The 17,637-nt window shown below is 39.7% G+C and overlaps 1 protein-coding gene across 2 annotated transcripts in view; it reads right to left on the bottom strand.

Annotated features, from left to right (window-relative positions):
• RNF144B (ring finger protein 144B) overlaps positions 1 to 17,637 on the bottom strand; it is an 83,443-nt gene that overhangs the window by 11,840 nt on the left and 53,966 nt on the right. For both annotated transcript variants that reach the window (XR_003796605.1, XM_029242122.1), the window contains exons 4-5: positions 17,151 to 17,211; positions 1,638 to 1,842 (exon numbers count right to left, since the gene is read on the bottom strand). Coding sequence is in view for 1 of the 2 variants with exons in the window: in XM_029242122.1 (XP_029097955.1) it covers positions 1,638 to 1,842; positions 17,151 to 17,211 (266 nt within the window). In the remaining variant the exon portion in view is untranslated. The remainder of the gene's footprint in view (positions 1 to 1,637; positions 1,843 to 17,150; positions 17,212 to 17,637) is intronic.

Below are 17,637 nucleotides of genomic sequence, written 5' to 3'. Positions count from 1 at the left end.
AGTAGGAGAGATGCCGATTATTTGTTGTTCAGTTAACTCAAAACAAAGAAGAACCTTAATTTATTTATCTTTGGCTTTGAGTGAATTACATAATTGTATTTTCCACAGCTGATTGAATTCATTGTTTTGCCAAATTAGTCTTTCATTCTCTGAGCACACCCTGTCTGAATAAAAAGTACAAGAAGTCTGCCACACAGTGGAAAAAACAGCTCAGGATCAAACGGGGGGGGGGGGGTAGAGATCATCTATCTAATGATCTGTGCAAATAAACAAACGGAGGGGATTGGAGGGAGTCAATCATCAATTCTTTCAAATAAATGCCCAATATCATTGAATAGACGAATAGGCCAGCAAGGCTCACAGGCTCAAGGGGCGTAGAAAATAAGTAGAACAAGCTGAGGTGGGGGGAGGCCTGGGTGAGCCAGAGCACTGAGTTGCATTTTAGCTACTGTTCATCAAAACCACCACCCAGCACGTGGAAACATCAGTTTCACAAAGTGTGCTCAAACCTATGACTGGATTTGGTGCTCATAATAACCCTACACAGCAGGGGGACAGCCACCGTTTTCATTCCTCTCTTTTTTTTCAAATAGAGAAATGACTCATAGAGGCTGAATGACTTGCATGAAGTCACAGATACCAAGCGACAATGTCAGAACTCAATCCACCTCTCCTCTAGGATCTTTACATTGTCCTGTGATTCCCCGGGGACCTTGCTGCGTGGCAGTGACAATGTAGCAGGTACCGGCTAAGCGGGCACATGCCTGCCACGTGTGTTAGCTCTTTTTCTCCTCTTGATGTGTTTGGTCTGCACTTCAAGCACAGCATCACAGCCAGGTAGCATTTCTGTTCCTGGAGAATGGCTCTCCACACTGCGAGGGTGCTGGGTGATTAAGCCAGCGGGACGGTAACACTGGTATTTCTGATCTTGCTGATGCAAAACAGCCATAGCCTCAAGCAAAGCAAGGGATCCGACACAAAGGTCTCTCACTCTAGGCCCTGCTGCTGCCATAAAAACGCTCCGTCCTAGAAGGTACAGAGTGCATTGCTTCTCATCATAACAAAATCTCAACCTCAGCACTGTTTTTTTTCAGAGCACAACGTACTGAAAGATAAGCTCTCTTTCTCTAGTACTCACGAATTTTAGCAGCCTACTACACTGAATGGCTGTTGTTTCTACTGCTGTGTTCCTTTTGATATGACTGGCACACCTCACAAGCTGGCAAGTGAGTCAGGGAAGAAAATCATTTCTGCACCTCTTCACAAGCAGGAAGAATGAGGTGTATCAATTGTAGGCGGTCACGGTACCTAAGCAAACGGCTGTGGACAAAAGTCATGACTTCCTACGGAGAACCAAGGGACCACATGCCTCCTACCTAAAAAGAAATCAAAACTCATATAGACTCTAACGTCAGCCGTATCTGGAAGATTCTCTGGGGGTAAATAACTAAAATCCCTTTAGACATGCTTATTTGGTTATTCTTTGTTAATAACTTACCAATTCTGAGACACTTCTCAGGAAACCTCTGCAGGGAAATAACTTACCTTGAAATTTCATCACAATATAACTCCTTCTCCAAGCAACATATTTCTAAGAACACTAGTGAATAATCCCAAGACGAAGTTTCCTTTCTTACCCGTGCTCTGTTGGCAGGACCCTAGGCTGACTGTCTCTGCAGGAGACCTCTGCATGCCAAGCATCCTTGCAGCACGAGCAGAACTTCAGGTGGCAAGAAGGGCACTCCACGAGCACGGGCTGTCCTGGCTCACTTGATGCGACGGGGCATACCGTCTGACAGTCTGCGACAGGACACCACGTTCTGTAGGGGTCCAGGTGAACTTCTAAAGCGTAAAGGAAGAAAATGTGGTGGTCTATCTATCTTTCATTCAAGCTTGAGGCTTTGCTTTCTCTCCTACATTTATTCTTTTATAGGTCGACACTTATGGAAGCTTAGTACAGCCAATGGCGATGATTTCTACTACTGGTCTTCACAGTGGATCCAGACCTACAAGGTCACCCAGCCCTGCCACACTTCCCCAAAGTACGTACTCATGGAATAGGCCACCATTGCCCTTATGAACAGATAAGGAGGCTTCTTACTAACCAAAATATACAACTCTTGGAATATTTCTCACCTTTCAGCATTCGAAATAGGCAAAAAGCCCAAGTCCCTTCTACAATTATTCTGGATACCATCTTGGAGAAAAATTGGACATGAAGAACCAACCAAAACAAAAGAAGTCCACAAAAGATTTTGTCCTTTCAGGCACTGATAAACAGGTAGTGAGGTTTCTTCTGTTGTTTAGAGAGAAATTAAAGAAGAAGAATCAAATGGTTTTAGGACCAAACAGTGTCTGGTGTGGCTCAGCCAAGAAGTCGGATTAGCTGTCAATTTGGATATTCTGTTGCCCTGCCAATGTGCTAGTGAGGGACGATTTGTAAAAGACCCACATGCTCTGAAAACAAAAGGTAGGGACCTTCACAGGCCATAAAATGATCATACACCACACTGGCTAGATCCATGTGGCATGCAGAAAAGAAGATACGGTTTGGGAGATGTGCAACTGTCTTTCTATGCGAGTGTTTACAAATCTTGTTCAGTTTTCCATTTTCTAGTCAATAACAGACTCCATATTCTTGTCATATAACATAACCTTTAGTGGAAAATATCATGTGGAAAATGATGTTATTTAAGAGGTAGAGTAGCCCTTTTTTCCCTGAACCAATGTATTTTGCAAATTTTGAACTGATGAGATTCTAGTTTCAAATCTCTTAAGGCTTGCGATTCTTGGAAATTTCCATGCAAAAAGCAAAAAATAAAAACCCCAAAGAATGGTGCAAAAACAAAATGAAGGTATTAAGTATGAGCTTAATTTTAAAGGTAATAATTTTACAAATTCAGTACCGGGGGGAAAAAAAGTCTGAAATCTTCCAGGAAACACTGTCTCCAATAATGTTTCATCTAGAAAATGCAACAATGGGACCTATGCTTATTATAGATTTTCATTCAAAAAGAGCATCCTTAAACCTGTTTTCTTATCTAGTAATTCTGGAGGGCAGGAACTAGAGAATGATGGGCCAAATACAATCAGAAAAGGGAAGCTCATAATTCACAGGTCCTCAGGCTCCGAGAGGTGAACCCTCTAAGATACCCGAAATTTTGGGACAGGATGATTAAAATGTTAAGGAGACACTGACACACATATGCCTCAAGACCTTGACCTTTGATTTCCACACCATTTATGTTTTCTCCCGAACTCTTTAAACTGCTTTGCAAATACTAAGCCCAAAGAAATGAAGTCTGGCATGTAACTTAGCACTAAGGATTCCCACCTTAAATATCTACTTACCATTCTAAATCACAGGTCTTCTAAAAGTTTGATGATAATGGAGGGAAAGGAAAGGAAAATTAAGAGATATTATAAAATTTATAGCATCCCTACCGATCACCTTAAAAAGATTCAAGTATGCAACCTGTCTTCATAGCTCTAATCAATTAAAATTATTTGGTGGATGTTCTGACTTGTTTCTACCCCCTTATTATTTCAGGTATCTGGGTGGCACAATAGAAACAGAAACAATAAATAGGGGAGCAATGAAAGATTCTGATGAACTCCTATTAACAAAAGGGCCTTAGTATGCAGTGCAGCTATGACACACAGTCCAATGCAAACGCTAGGGAAGAGTCAGAGACACAGAAAACAGAGATCGTCTGTAGTTTTCTCCACTATGACAGTACATAAATGACAATGAAAAGGAGTGTGGAAGGAGAGGCAGAAGCGAGACATTACAGGCTTCTACTCATTTCTTTCATTAGAAGTCTTGTTCTGTAGGAATAACCTATAGAGCTTAACAAACACCAAAAGTGGAGTTACTAGGAGGTGGATGTGACTCAATTCAGAAATGAAATTGGCTACTCCAGCCAATTCTAGTGTTATCTACTCAATATCTATCCTTACCCCGTCAACCCTCCTTACTGAGAACTCTTATCTATCTCTATAGAGGTGGAATATTCCAGAGACTTGCTTTCTCCGCCTTCCCTGCAGCTAAGGCTTGGGTATGTGACACGAGTCCTGCCAACAGGAGGTCCACCAAGGGGTTGCTGGGACAAGATCTCTTCCCTGATACAGGGGGAAGAATCGTCCTTTGGTCTTTCTGCCTTTGAACACAGCCGTTCAAAGCTGACTGAAAGGCTACTTTCAGTCTGGCATATGAACAACAGACTAAAAATAATTTTGGAACTAAGCTGTCCCCTGGAAAATCATTTACTTTTTATAACATTGATATATATTCAAATTTCCCCTTTGTTTCACCTTCTTTTCCAAATATACAGTTCTCATTCTGTGCTTTTCCTTCCCCCTAAAAACCCCCTCTCTTCTCTACCAAGCCGTAGCCTATCCATTCCTAAAGGACCTACTTTCACGTGCTTGTCTTAATTTTTGGAGTCACAGAACATGCATCTTGTTCACTGCTGTTCTCTATTCATTTCGTAAAGATGGTCTTTCTCTCTTCAGACTGTAGGCAAGAGCTATTTCTTACTCTATTTGTGTGCTCCAATATACCTGACACAGTGATGGGATGTTACCTATTGATATAAAGTAGTAATTCCTGGGTTTTTCAAAAGCACAGACAGACTGCTCTGCAAATAACTGATTTATAATACATACAGTAATAATACCATCTTGAACTGCCTTGCACCAAAATTCCCTTCTGGGACTCTCATCAATAGATGTGCACACTAAAATCATCCAATATCAGTCCTGGTGTTGAAAGTATGTCATGATCTATATTAGACCACAGATCTCCACCCACCTCAATCAGGGCTCTCTACATCTGAAAAGATGTCAACTTGGCAAAACATGGGCTTTTACATATAGCACTTTCAAAACTAAACCTCTTTTATGAAGTGTCACTTACAAGGGCAATGATGAAAAATGTTTCTAACATTTAAATGAATAAGTACCCCTTCTAGAATCCTACTTTCTCTCTATACCTAACATTCATTCACTTCCTATCTCATCTTAATCCTTGGGTGAGCGATCCACATTCTCTGATTCCCATTCCTATCCCCTCATATCCTCCTTAAGTCTTTAAAACAAAGTTTTTACTCCCAACACATTAAATAAACTGCTCTCTGAAAGGTACAACTGACATCCCTCTAGTCACATCCAACAAATGTTTCTCAATCCATCTTTTATCTGATACTCTTCTTGTAACTCTATCTAAGGCACTGGCCTCTCTGTTTTCTTCCCACAATCTTCCTTTCCCCTTTATCATTAATACTGCTTCCTTTGCTCCAACGATGGATGGTATCTAAGACTTAGTCCTAGATTTTACTTATTTATAGAGCTCACGCCATGACTAAGCCTCAACTCTCATTTTAATTTGGACTATTCCAAATTTCTTCCTCAGGTCTGACCTCTTGTGATGATAAGACTGAAAATTAGACAAATGTCTATTATTCATTGTTCATTCAACAAATGATCAATTTCAGCTACTTACTGGACACCCTGTGTATAGAGGCTTTGCTCCTGGGAAATCTCACAGTATGAGAAGGGAAAGAGATGTTTAAATACAATGTAAAAAGTAATAATAATAAGCTATGTAATAACTGACAAAACATCTCACAAGATAACAAAAATAAAACTATTAACAAATATCTGTGAACAGATCTTAGGGGATGGAAGTAAGAAAGATTTTAAAATACAGAAACATTCTTATATACAGAACGTTTTTTATGCTTTTTTGTCCAAGTATCCACAATTAAAGTTTCCCCTTTTAATCAGCTCTAAAATCAGAAGGTAAAACTAGTCCCTCCTAATCACAGTACAAAGCAGGTGACATGCTGAGATGAAACACAACGAGATTAAGTTAGAAAGAGCTAAAGCATCACATAAACACAGATTAAAAAAAAAAAAGAAATCCCTGGAATAGCAATTCTGTAGGTAGCCAGAGTTTACGAGGTGTAAAACTGAAAGAAGAGTCTCCTTCCAGATATTAGAATAAAGATTCTGCACTTAGAGGAAACACTGAGCAAGGATACTGGCAGTCACCTCCAGAAGTGGGTTCTTGCCAGTTCACAAGAACCCACTGCATCTCTTTCCAACTCCATGTTCAGCGACATCACACTGGCTGCTGGAAATCAGCCACAGTGGAAGTATTTACACCACAGAAATTGGTAAGCACTGTAAATCAAAGCCTTCCCCACCCCCCTGAAATCTGTTTACATCATTGAAAGCAAGCCAAACTGAGAGTGAACACATAAATATATAAAACCAAGTCCAGCACAGACAGGTATGGAGCACCGGGTGGGAACGTGAAGGACAGAACTCACACAGCACAAGGAGAAGTCAAAACTGTAATAGAAGGGATGGTTCTTTCAAACAGATTTGCTGATCAACTCTTCCCACTTCCTGAACATCCTATATACAGACAGGTATTTACCCCGGAAGTCACATTCACAAATGTCTACCTCTTCTTCTAAAGAGTACTTAGTATTTGGTTATATATTCTAGTTTACTATTCATTAACTGCTTCTTGCATATCTGTCTGGGTTCTTCAACTCCAGGGAGAGCTACCCTAGAGGACAGGCTTAGGTTCCACTCAGAAACACAGCACATCACAAGGAGGTGTTTCTGGGTCTCCCTAGCAGGCTTCCAAGCCCCCCTCACTAGGCCAATCAGTACCATCAGATGGGATGCATTCACTATATTCCCCTCCATCCCAGCGGATCAAAAAATTTCCTTTTATAAATGCAGGGGGGCTCGGGGAGAAAAGGAAGACCAGATATCTACTAATTTAAACCAATGACTTCTCTCAAACGGGGCCCCCTTCTCCCATCAGCCTCCCTTTTAAATAATTTCAATAAAAAGAAAGTCCCGCTAGTTAGAATCACATGATTAAAGCCTGGAGAAATGTCTATCCATACAGGAGGTACCCACAGTAGCAACACAATATCTTTTGTTTATGGAACATTTGTTTTGGGGCACAGATTTTTTTTTTTTTTTTACACAGGTACTTGAGCGTGTCCTACAACTTTTAAATACTGCTCTGCTTATGTAAAAGATACTTGCCAAAAAAGGTGTGTCATTATTGCCTTCTTGATAAACCATTAAAGGCAGAGTAAATGACTATCCTGGTGGGTAGGAGGGTAGGGGATGGGGTGGGGGCAATCTAGCCAAATTCATTAAAGTCCTCTCAGTTCATATTTCTATGTTAAAGTAAGGAGCAAACTAAGTTAGCAAGGAGTTAGGGAATGAGTATTCAAAGGAGTAGTGACTCAATTTCTCTTACTGGATGTACAGACGGGACCGCAGAGATTTCTCCCTTATAGTCAAACAGCCACACGCTGCAGAAATTCATGATGGACATTTCTGAACGAGAAGAAAAGGTACATTGGTGTTTCTGGGCCTGAAGACACGAAGAATACTTAATGTGTTTTTCTCTCTGCCTTCTCTATTTTTGATTCATGACAGAGACGGCTCAGCTCAAATGCACACTTTCTACTCTTTCAACTGGGTGACTACAGTATTAATTTGGTTAGAATTGGGAAAGATAAGCCTTTGGGACTGTTAACATTTGTAAGAACCAAATGATACTGAGCAAACATCACTTCTGTTTTTGAGGGTTTTTTATAGCTGTGCAATTTTAAAAATCACATTTAAGTCTATAAGTGAGAACCGTGAATACGCAGCCAACCTACACATGGTGTTTGGTCTGAAAGATTTCCAACTTTTATCCAAATAATGCAAAAGAAGGGATTTACACAGGTAATAAGGCAGTCCAGTCTTACACGGAGCTAAGTAAGCAGAGGGGAGCAGCACAGGAAATAATCTGGGGATAGTCGTCAAGGGTCTGGTCGCAGATGACGACGATAAGGCCTAAACGTGGTGAGAAGCCATTGGAGGAGAAGGCCATTTTGATCAGGGGAGTGCTGTGATATGACTTCCACTTTTAGAAGATTATTCTGGCTACTGTAGGAAAAATAGGTGGTAGCAGAACGAAGTGGCAGCACAGAGATCTAGTAAGAGGCTATTGCAGTTATCTAACCCAAGATGATACGTCTAATCCAAGATGATATACGTTAGAAGTGGAAGTACTAAAAATGTGGAGCATAGTCTGAAGGTGAAACTGTCAAGATTTCCTGGTAGAGATGCAGTTGGATGTAGTCACCCAGCTGACAACTACTGACCTAGACATGTACCTGGAACATAGTATTCATTGAGTAAATGAGTGAAGCAACGTAAGAAATAATATCTGTAGGGCTTCCCTGGTGGTGCAGCGGTTGAGAGTCCGCCTGCCGATGTAGCGGACGCGGGTTCGTGCCCCGGTCCGGGAAGATGCCGCGGAGCGGCTGGGCCCGTGACCCATGGCCGCTGAGCCTGCGCGTCCGGAGCCTGTGCTCCGCAGCGGGAGAGGCCACAACAGTGAGAGGCCCGCCTACCGCAAAACAAAACAAAACAAAAGTATCTGTAGATCAATTCCCTATGGTAATAAAAGATAATGAAAGCATCTATGGCAAGGTTCTATATTGTTCAGCCCTGCGTCTAGATATTTTCAGAGAACAGACACAACTCTTCAGAGAGATATTTGTATAGGGCATCTTGGAGTCTCTTGGAGAAGAGCTTCCCACAACAGAACAGGGATCTAGACATACAATTCTGGCCAGGTTACACTGAAAAGGGATCTGAATACAATATGGCACCTGTCCTTCACATTATCCTTCAGCCTGGCTCCCAGAAAAGCAGCTACAAGTAAAAGTCAAAAGAAGCTAAAAGAGTTGTCTTGCTTTTTTTTAATTATTAACATTCCAATGTGCCATTAAGAGCACCATTTTGCTTCATATACCTTAGGTAACAGAGTATACCACAAGCAGGGCCTAGAAGCCAGAGTGGTAGAAAAGGTGAAAAAAGCTGAAGAGCCATCAGAAATTGGCAGCCCCGGCAGCTAACAGGACTTCCCAGAAGCCAAGCCAAAAAGGAACGTATTAATGGATACCAGGGGGTAGCCAAAGCGCTATCACATGAACAAGAGCTGTCTTCTCCTCCACACCAATCATCTGAGAGGAGTTTGAAGGGAAGGAGAGCCCCTGGGTTGAACGGGGGACTTTCTAAAACACTTTTTATTACTATGACTGTGAATTCAATTCTACCTCCTGGCTTTGGGCTCAGGAAACACAGGTATTATGTAGATAAACAAAATGCACATTATCCAAAACATTTAAGGTTCAGTTTCTTCCTCCTCCCAATTTCTCTTCCAAAGATGGAAAAAAAAAAAAAAAGAACTGATGCATATTCAAATAATTTCTTCTGTATCAGCAGTGATGAAAACTTTCTGCCGCCTTGAGATGGGGCAAAGCTCAGAAACCTAGAAAAAGAGAACAGTACCCTCAACACTTTAATATGGACATGATGGAAAAGTGATTAATTGTAACATACTTACATCAGAGACAGACGAAGTCACAGACTTGAACTGGAATTTACTTATGAAAATTAGAATTGATTACTGAAGTAAAGCCCCACGACTATTTGATCTTCAGATTCTGCTTCTTCATGTAAATTACATAAGGCAGGAAATGCTATTTAAAACTATTTTCTACTTCTATACTCTGACAATTATTAGGACATAGACACATTCCAAGAAAATAAAACTGTCGTGAAACCTACAGACCACGTCTGACCCCAATAACTGTTTTCAGCTTTCAAAAACTAAACTCCAGACCCTTGGTTTTCCCCCCTGGAACTAGATATGTGAAGCTTACTTTTTATTTGGCTAGATATTTTCTCAGCTAACACAAGTTGTTTTTCTGCCATCTTCTACCATTGTGAGGCTGTACCAAAAAAGACATCGGAGGCACGTTTATTATTGTGGGAAATGCCATGCACTCAAGCTAATTTAATTATCAGCTGAGCTAAATCAAACTGTTTTAACTTTTACAACCCACTGCATTTTTAATTATGCCAAAATTAATTTGCTTTCCACTATCTCAAAGAACAAAGGTCTTCTGCAGCTAATTAAAATGCAATTAAACTAAACTGACTGGAATTAACATCTGCTATAGTAAATATACCCAAACAGAGATGGCCATCAGCAGGGGGGTTGCTCTCAAGATAGCTGATGAGAACCACAGCATTTCAAACTTGGAAACAACTTTTGAGGTTATCTAGCCTAACACTGTTATATTGAGACCAACAGAAGTTAGGAGTCTGCATAACACATGGTTAGTGAGTATGTGACAGGATCAGGCCTTTTTACTCCTAGAATACCATTATTTATGTAAAAACATAATCATGTTATTAAATAGATTTCAATCCCCCCATCACCATGGGAATCTTTTCTCTTTGAAGCAGCAACTCTGAATGCTCCATCTCAGCAAGTCACAATCTCCTTGGAGGTGTTCAGAGAAGGCGGATTGATGCTTTGAGTAAGAATATACTGTATGAAGGAAACTGATATGATAGGTGGGGTAAGGAATTTGCCTTGATTATCAAATTTCTATACAACTGTCTAGAATCTAGGACAATAAGGAAGGAAACACACTGAAAAAGATGTGAATAAAGATGAAAAGAAAACAGAGTGATATTATTGTGCACTCACTCCAAGACGTGATCTGGGTTCTGGAAGATTCTTTCTTAGTTTAGTTTAGAAAACTGGGGACAAGCTTTGGGGGTGGTAGTGATGAATAACAAGAAGAATAACAATAATGGCATAATAATTCATTGAATGCACTCTGTGACATACACAATATTAACTCATTTATTCTCTACAGCAGCTCTGGGACCATCATTCCATTACTATCCCCCTTTTATAGATGAGGAAATGGACTTGCAGAGAGGAAGAGGAAAACACTTATGAACACTGTGCCTCTTATTCAGGTCCCTTTAGAAATCTCACCCAACTTCTAATAAATGTCTTTTCTTGCAGACACTTCAGTTTTTCAGAGGAGAGCTGTAACATCTAGAGGGTGCTGTGTTAGGTTTAAAACTGATCAACAAAATGAATGGGATGGTAAAGTTGAAGAAGTGTGAAGCCAAGGAGAAAATCTGAAAGCACAGAAGAGCTTGGGAAGGAAACCCTAGACTTAGTCATACATTTACCACAAAGCACCAGAAAATCAGGCTTAAAAAGAAAACACACACACACAGATGATAAGAATGAGCTTGTGATCAGAAACTATGAAAAGGAAGGTGACTAATGAGAGATGGGAGGTGTTAAAAAATAAAACTGAACTCATGATAAAGTCATTTAGTATCACCCAGTCTTAAAAAGTAAAAACACTAAAAGAAACCAAATAGCTACACAGGAGCTCTGGTGAGATAAGACCTTAATAATTAGATAGAAATGATGGAGTGGGAGCATCTCACCAAGGGCAAATGCAAGAGCAAGATGAAATTTGAAGAGCCGTCTCATAAATGTTAAGGCTCAAAATGAAAGGAGGCTTTTGTAGGGACTTCCCTGGTGGCGCAGTGGTTAAGAATCTGCCTGCCAATGCAGGGGACATGGGTTCGATCCCTGGTCCAGGAAGATTCCACATGCCACGGAGCAACTAAGCCCGTGCGCCACAACTACTGAGCCTGCGCTCTAGAGCCCATGAACCACAACCACTGAGCCCACGTGCCACAACTACTGAGCCCACGCACCTAGAGCTCGTGCTCCACAACAAGAGAAGCCACTGCAGTGAGAAGCCCATGCACCAGAACGAAGAGTAGCCCCCCTTGCCCACACACAGCAGCGAAGACCCAACGCAGCCAAAAATTATTTTTTTTAAAAAAGAAAGGAGGCTTTTTGTGAAAAATGCTGAGAACAAAAGAGCTTTCAAAGAAAAATGGAACCATAGCTTGAAGCCACATCTGGAATTGCACCTGGCACACACAGATACTCAGTACATAAATAAGTACATATTGAATACATGAATGAATACAGTAGGATTAACGGATGATAACAGGAAAATAAAGCCCTATTGTATTCACTTTTTTTATGAAGGAGAACAATAATGGCATTTAAACCATTTGTAAGAGTCTCTAGCCACTTGGTAACTATACAAATATCCAAGAACAGACACATTCACCCACCAAGGAACTGAAGCAACTTGCAGTTACAGTAAGTAAAAAGGATCACGAAAATTAGAAAAAAACTCTTAAGGACTAGAGATGCATAATCTTAACTCAACTTTCCAAAAAACTAATTTGAAAAAGTAGGTTCTGGAAACGAGACAAACAAAATTCTAGCCTTAATAATCAGACATGTGCTTTGAGAACCAGAAGAGAGTAAAGCAATAATCACTAACACATGCCAAACTCAGTATTCCCTTTTCTTTGTTAATACTGGAAGACAGACACAGAAAACCCACAAACACAGCAGTAGCCAATGGAAAAATCACAGATGGATGAAAAGTGGATTCACAGAATCCACAGAATCAATGCCAAGTTGACACTTCTCTGCTTTGTGTAAACAGAGTGGTGATTTGGGACCATTTCTGTTCAAAAGATCTTCCCCACAAAGATGCAGATGAAAACAAAGACACAGAAGACAAGCTAATCATATATGTAACATAATGTAGAAGAAAACTAAAACACTGGATGACAAACTAAAAACTAAAAAAGAACTTGGTAGGCAATAAGAATTGGACAAGACTAATGATAATTTTTCTTACTAAGATATAGAGCTGCCACTAATCTGATTCTACATTTTTTTCAGAGTAAAAACAATCTCTCCAATTCTATCTGAGTCCAGCCAATGAGTTTTAGTTTCCACCAGTTAGTCATTTAACCCATTCATAATATTAGTATTTAATACATCTCAAGATCCCCTCTTAAAGAGTTCCACATAAAATATTTTCATGACATAGACCTCAAAGTCACCTAGCTGGTAAGTGTTGAGTTAGAGGTGAATACGAAGTCTATTATGTAAAACGGAGGTATACAATTTAGATAAAGATTATTCCTATCAAGTAAACTGCATTTACTTAATTCTTACTTGGAATTAAGAATTATTCTTACTTGGAATGTTATTAAACTTATTCTTACTTGGAATGTCTATTTTCTAACAATAATTATTTATAATGGATGCTGAGGAAGAATTACATGAGTACAAATTGCCTTCCAAAATCACCTAAGATCAAAACGTCTCTGGGTCTCAGTTTCCTTTTTTATAAAATGAGGAAGTTGAACCAAATCATCATCAGATTTAACAAATTTCCAAATTTAAAATACTTCCATACGGGACTACCTTGGTGGTGCAATGGTTAAGAATCTGCCTGCCAATGCAGGGGACACGGGTTCGAGCCCTGGTCCAGGAAGATCCCACATGCCACGGGGCAACTAAGCCCATGTGCTCTAGAGCCCGCGAGCCACAGCGACTGAGCCCACACACCGCAACTACTGATGCCTGTGCGCTCTAGGGCCCACGTGCCGTGCCTAGAGCACACGTGCTGCAACTACTGAAGCCTGCACGCCTAGAGCCCGTGCTCTGCAACAAGAGAAGCCACCGCAATGAGAAGCCTGTGCACCACAACAAAGAGTAGCCTCCACTCGCTGCAACTAGAGAAAGCACACATGCAGCAACAAAGAACCAATGCAGACAAAAAAATCTTTTTAAATAAAAAATAAATTAAAAAATACTTCCATCCTTTACAATAGTATAAATGTCTAATTAAATTACAGAGTTTTACAGTTTGGCAGTTCCTCAAAAACTAAACATAGAATTGCCATATGACCCAGCAATTCCACTGCTAGCTACGTACCCAAAAGAATCGAAAGTAGGGATTGTACCCCGATGTTCACTGTAGCATTATTTGCAACAACCAAAAGGTGGAAACAAGCCAAATGTCCATCAACAGATGAATGGATAAACAAAATGTGGTATATGTACACAATGGAATATTATTTAGCCATAAAGAGACGTTCTGATACATGCTACAACATGGATGAACCTTCAAAACATTATACTAAGTGAAATAAGCCAGACACAAAAGGAAAATACTGTATGATTCCACTTATTTGAAATGTCTAGACTGCAAATTCACAGGCTAGAAAGTAGATTAGAGGTTATCAGGGGCTGGGAGAAGAGGGGAATGGAAAATTATTGTTTAATTGTTATAGGTTTTCTGCTTAGGGTGACAAAAGTTTAGCAAGTGGATGGTGGTGATGGCCGCACAGCATCGTGAATGTTCTTAATGCCATTGAATTGTACACCTAAGATGGTGAAGTGGTAAATTTTATGTTGTATTTATTTTACAATAAAAAATTATAGAATTCAAAACATTTTATAGATGAGGAAGCTTGGACACACCTATGTGGTCCTAAGCAAGTCTCAATCTCTCCAGTTTTCAGTTTCTTCATCTATAAAATATGAATAATAAAATCAGTTGTCAATTCATGGCATCTGTATGGGGCATCTGCCTAGAACTTGAGAGAAAAAATAAATTCCATGTATGAGTAAAACTATTTGATCTATAATGCATCAGAGATATGGAAGACCACCTATAAAAAAAGACTGACTCCAAAACCTGCTTAACTTGTAACCAGACTGAATATATTATCACATCTAATGAAGAAATAAGACAGAAGTAGGGTTGAAAACAAGAACCTCGAAAAGTCCAAGTCACAAGGCAAAGTGTGGTAGCATCTATCCAAGCACTATCCGGGGCAGAGTAAGAGTCCTGGCCAATAATCTTCCATATGCACCTTGCATATGACAAGGCTATTCCTATTGTAAAGATGGATAGGGCACTTACCTGCATATTACTAAGCGAAAGAAGCCAATCTGAGAAGGCTACATACTGTTTGATTGCAATTATATAACATTCTGGAAAGGGCAAAATTATGAAGACAGTAAAAAGATCAGTGGTTGCCAGGGGTTAAGGGGGAGGAAGGGACAAACAGGCAGAGCACAGAGGATTTTCAGGGCAGTGAAACTACTCTGTATGATACTGTATTGGTAGATACATATCATCATAAATGTTTCCAAACTCACAGAATGTACAATACCAAAAAAAATGGATGTGGCCAATTAATTTCAAGTGTTCTCATCCCATTGACAACAAGACAATCATAACATCTATTTCAATATGAGGATATCTCCTAGAGAATGTTATGATTGTCTCATCTTAGAAAAAAGGGAACAGAAGCAGAACAGTGAATATACTTTAAGTTATTAGCATTTTTATTACCAACAACCTAATATTTTGAACACTGAGACACAGGAAGTACTCAAGGAGGTGTTTTATATGTATTAATTCATTTAATCCTCATCTGAACCCCGTGGTATAGGGACTATTAATATCCACATTTTACAGGTGAAAAATTGAGGTACAGAAATTAAGGTCACACAGCTAGTAAGGGGTGGAGCCTGCATCCCCACACAGGCTCTTAGCCACTATTTTTAGAATACACTAAAAATTTATATTCATCAGTGAGAACCAACTCACAGAAAGTTTTAATTCCTGATACTATTAGAATCTAATTAATTGCAAAAGACATTTTATTTAATAAAATGTTTGTAAACAATGAGGAATAAGGCCTGCTACTGACAAGATGGGGCAATGTGTGGGTGGGGAGGAGGTCGATGGTCTGGAGGAGAGATGCATCTGGGGCAAGGGAACCCTATAAACGGGCTAAGCCCTGGTTACTGAGTGGGACTGGTGAGATTGACAGGTCTCACCATTTAAGAAGTCTGAAAATCCAGCCTAACTCCTTTGACTTCCTCCAGGTAAGAGCCCTCAAATTATGGCACTGCTACCAGCCACATCCATCCACAGGGTTAATGCCTATGTTCCAGCAGTAATTTATTTTTATAATGGAGGATATTGGGATAAAATGGGAAAATGGCAGGGCAGATGTCTGATACCATTCACCAGCATCTGATGTTATAATGCTCAACCTAATCAGCCCACGTGGATGGATTAGGGAGGGCCAATATAAACTACCCCATCATTAATTCCTCTAGTTAGCTCAGAATCTACACAGGACAGTGTAGATGGCGTATCAGGCTATGTCTTCATCCATTAAACCTAAAATTCATTTGACTCTTCTGGTTCTGATTCTATGTTCCACAACATCCTTTTTGCATCTTCCTATAGGGCAAAAATGTAATTCAAGTAATGTAGTCCAAGAATTTTTAAATAAACTCCATATATCAGTCTTATAAATTTAGTTAAATGATATACCCATGAGAGATGAATCTGCTTTTGGCTTGCTGAAAAAAAATAAGCCTGTGAGACTGAACCAAACTTTGGTCAAAGGTAGTGAACGTCATCCTGCGATTCTCCTGTGAATATTCCTATTCTTACCCCCTTTATGCTCCACATGCTCTTTTTTATTTTTTCATGTAAGAATTATCTGTCAGAGTAATTGCAAAAATTAAATGAGATAAATTGTTTACCAAATTTACTGGCACATTAAAAAAAAATGTTCATTTCTTCCCCTACCCTCTTACCGCTAGACTTTATTAATCCAGATTAAAAAGGTAGCAATCAGAAAACTGTACATTCATGCTAGATTACAGTTGATTTTATATACTCAACGAGGCCTATGAGTTCCAGAGGAAACAATTTTCTTCTACTTCTCAGATATGGAAAAGTACACCAAAAAATAATTCCTACAGATAAAAAGGCAGTACAAATAGAAAAGCTATATAAATTACCCCAAGTCTAAAGTCAGAAAGAAAATTAGTCCAATACATTGGAAATAGCATTAGAATGATTACTCAGCCATCACTCTGACTGAACAAGAACAAACGGTGACTATTACAATGAGCAGTGAAAATGTTTGGATGGATGAATGTTTTGAAGTGATCTTCAAGAGCAGGGAAGCTGGTGGTAAAACCCATTTTGAGGGTCACTTTCTTTGTCGTACTGTTATTGTGAAACTACCCAACTTTTGCAGAACTTCTCTCACGTGAGCCCAATTAAAAATACAAAACAACCAACATAAGGAAAGTTCTGTTTCCTGCCAGTCTGCATTTTTTTTTTCCTGGCTGTGGCTGAGAAAGTTGAAATTTTATGTTGCAATTACCATTTGTCTTTTTCTGAGTACCCTGGTGGCTTTTCTGACAGCTCACAGCTGCCTTAATCTTCCACACAGGTTAGGATTAAGAAGTCACATGTAAAACCACATTCACCATCAGGATAAAAAGAAGAGTGTTTACATACCTCGTTCAGATTTTAACCGCTGATAAAGCTGAAACTGATCCACAGATACCAAACAGGCAATCTGAAAGCAGAGACATTTAAGAGGTGAGATTTCAGTCATCACAGAGCCCTGAGTTACCAGTCTTTTTATGATCCCTTTTTCTTGTTTGGCTTACTGTATCCTCTCTATACCAGCTGTCCACAAACTTCTTTTTCCTTATACTGTTCATGCAGTAACAGAAGCAGCAATTCCCAAATCATCCCCAGTCCTCTGCCATGGCTAGGATTCGCTGCTCAAGGCATCAGTTACAGAACTCAGTGATCACCTCCTGTTCTTTTATCAGCATCTAACAGGACCAGACAACCAAATTTTTGGACTTCCCAAATTATCTGGGCACGTATACAAATGATACTCCTCTTCTCTTTTAAGACATTTTTATTTTTATTTATTTTTTTGCGGTACGCGGCCTCTCACTGTTGTGGCCTCTCCCGTTGCAGAGCACAGGCT

Source organism: Monodon monoceros, unplaced genomic scaffold, assembly GCF_005190385.1.
Source record: "Monodon monoceros isolate NGI ecotype Baffin Bay Population unplaced genomic scaffold, NGI_Narwhal_1 Super_Scaffold_3, whole genome shotgun sequence".
Lineage (NCBI taxonomy): Eukaryota > Metazoa > Chordata > Mammalia > Artiodactyla > Monodontidae > Monodon > Monodon monoceros.
The sequence above is the reverse complement of the archived record's forward strand: the minus strand, read 5'-3'. Positions and strand labels throughout refer to the sequence as shown.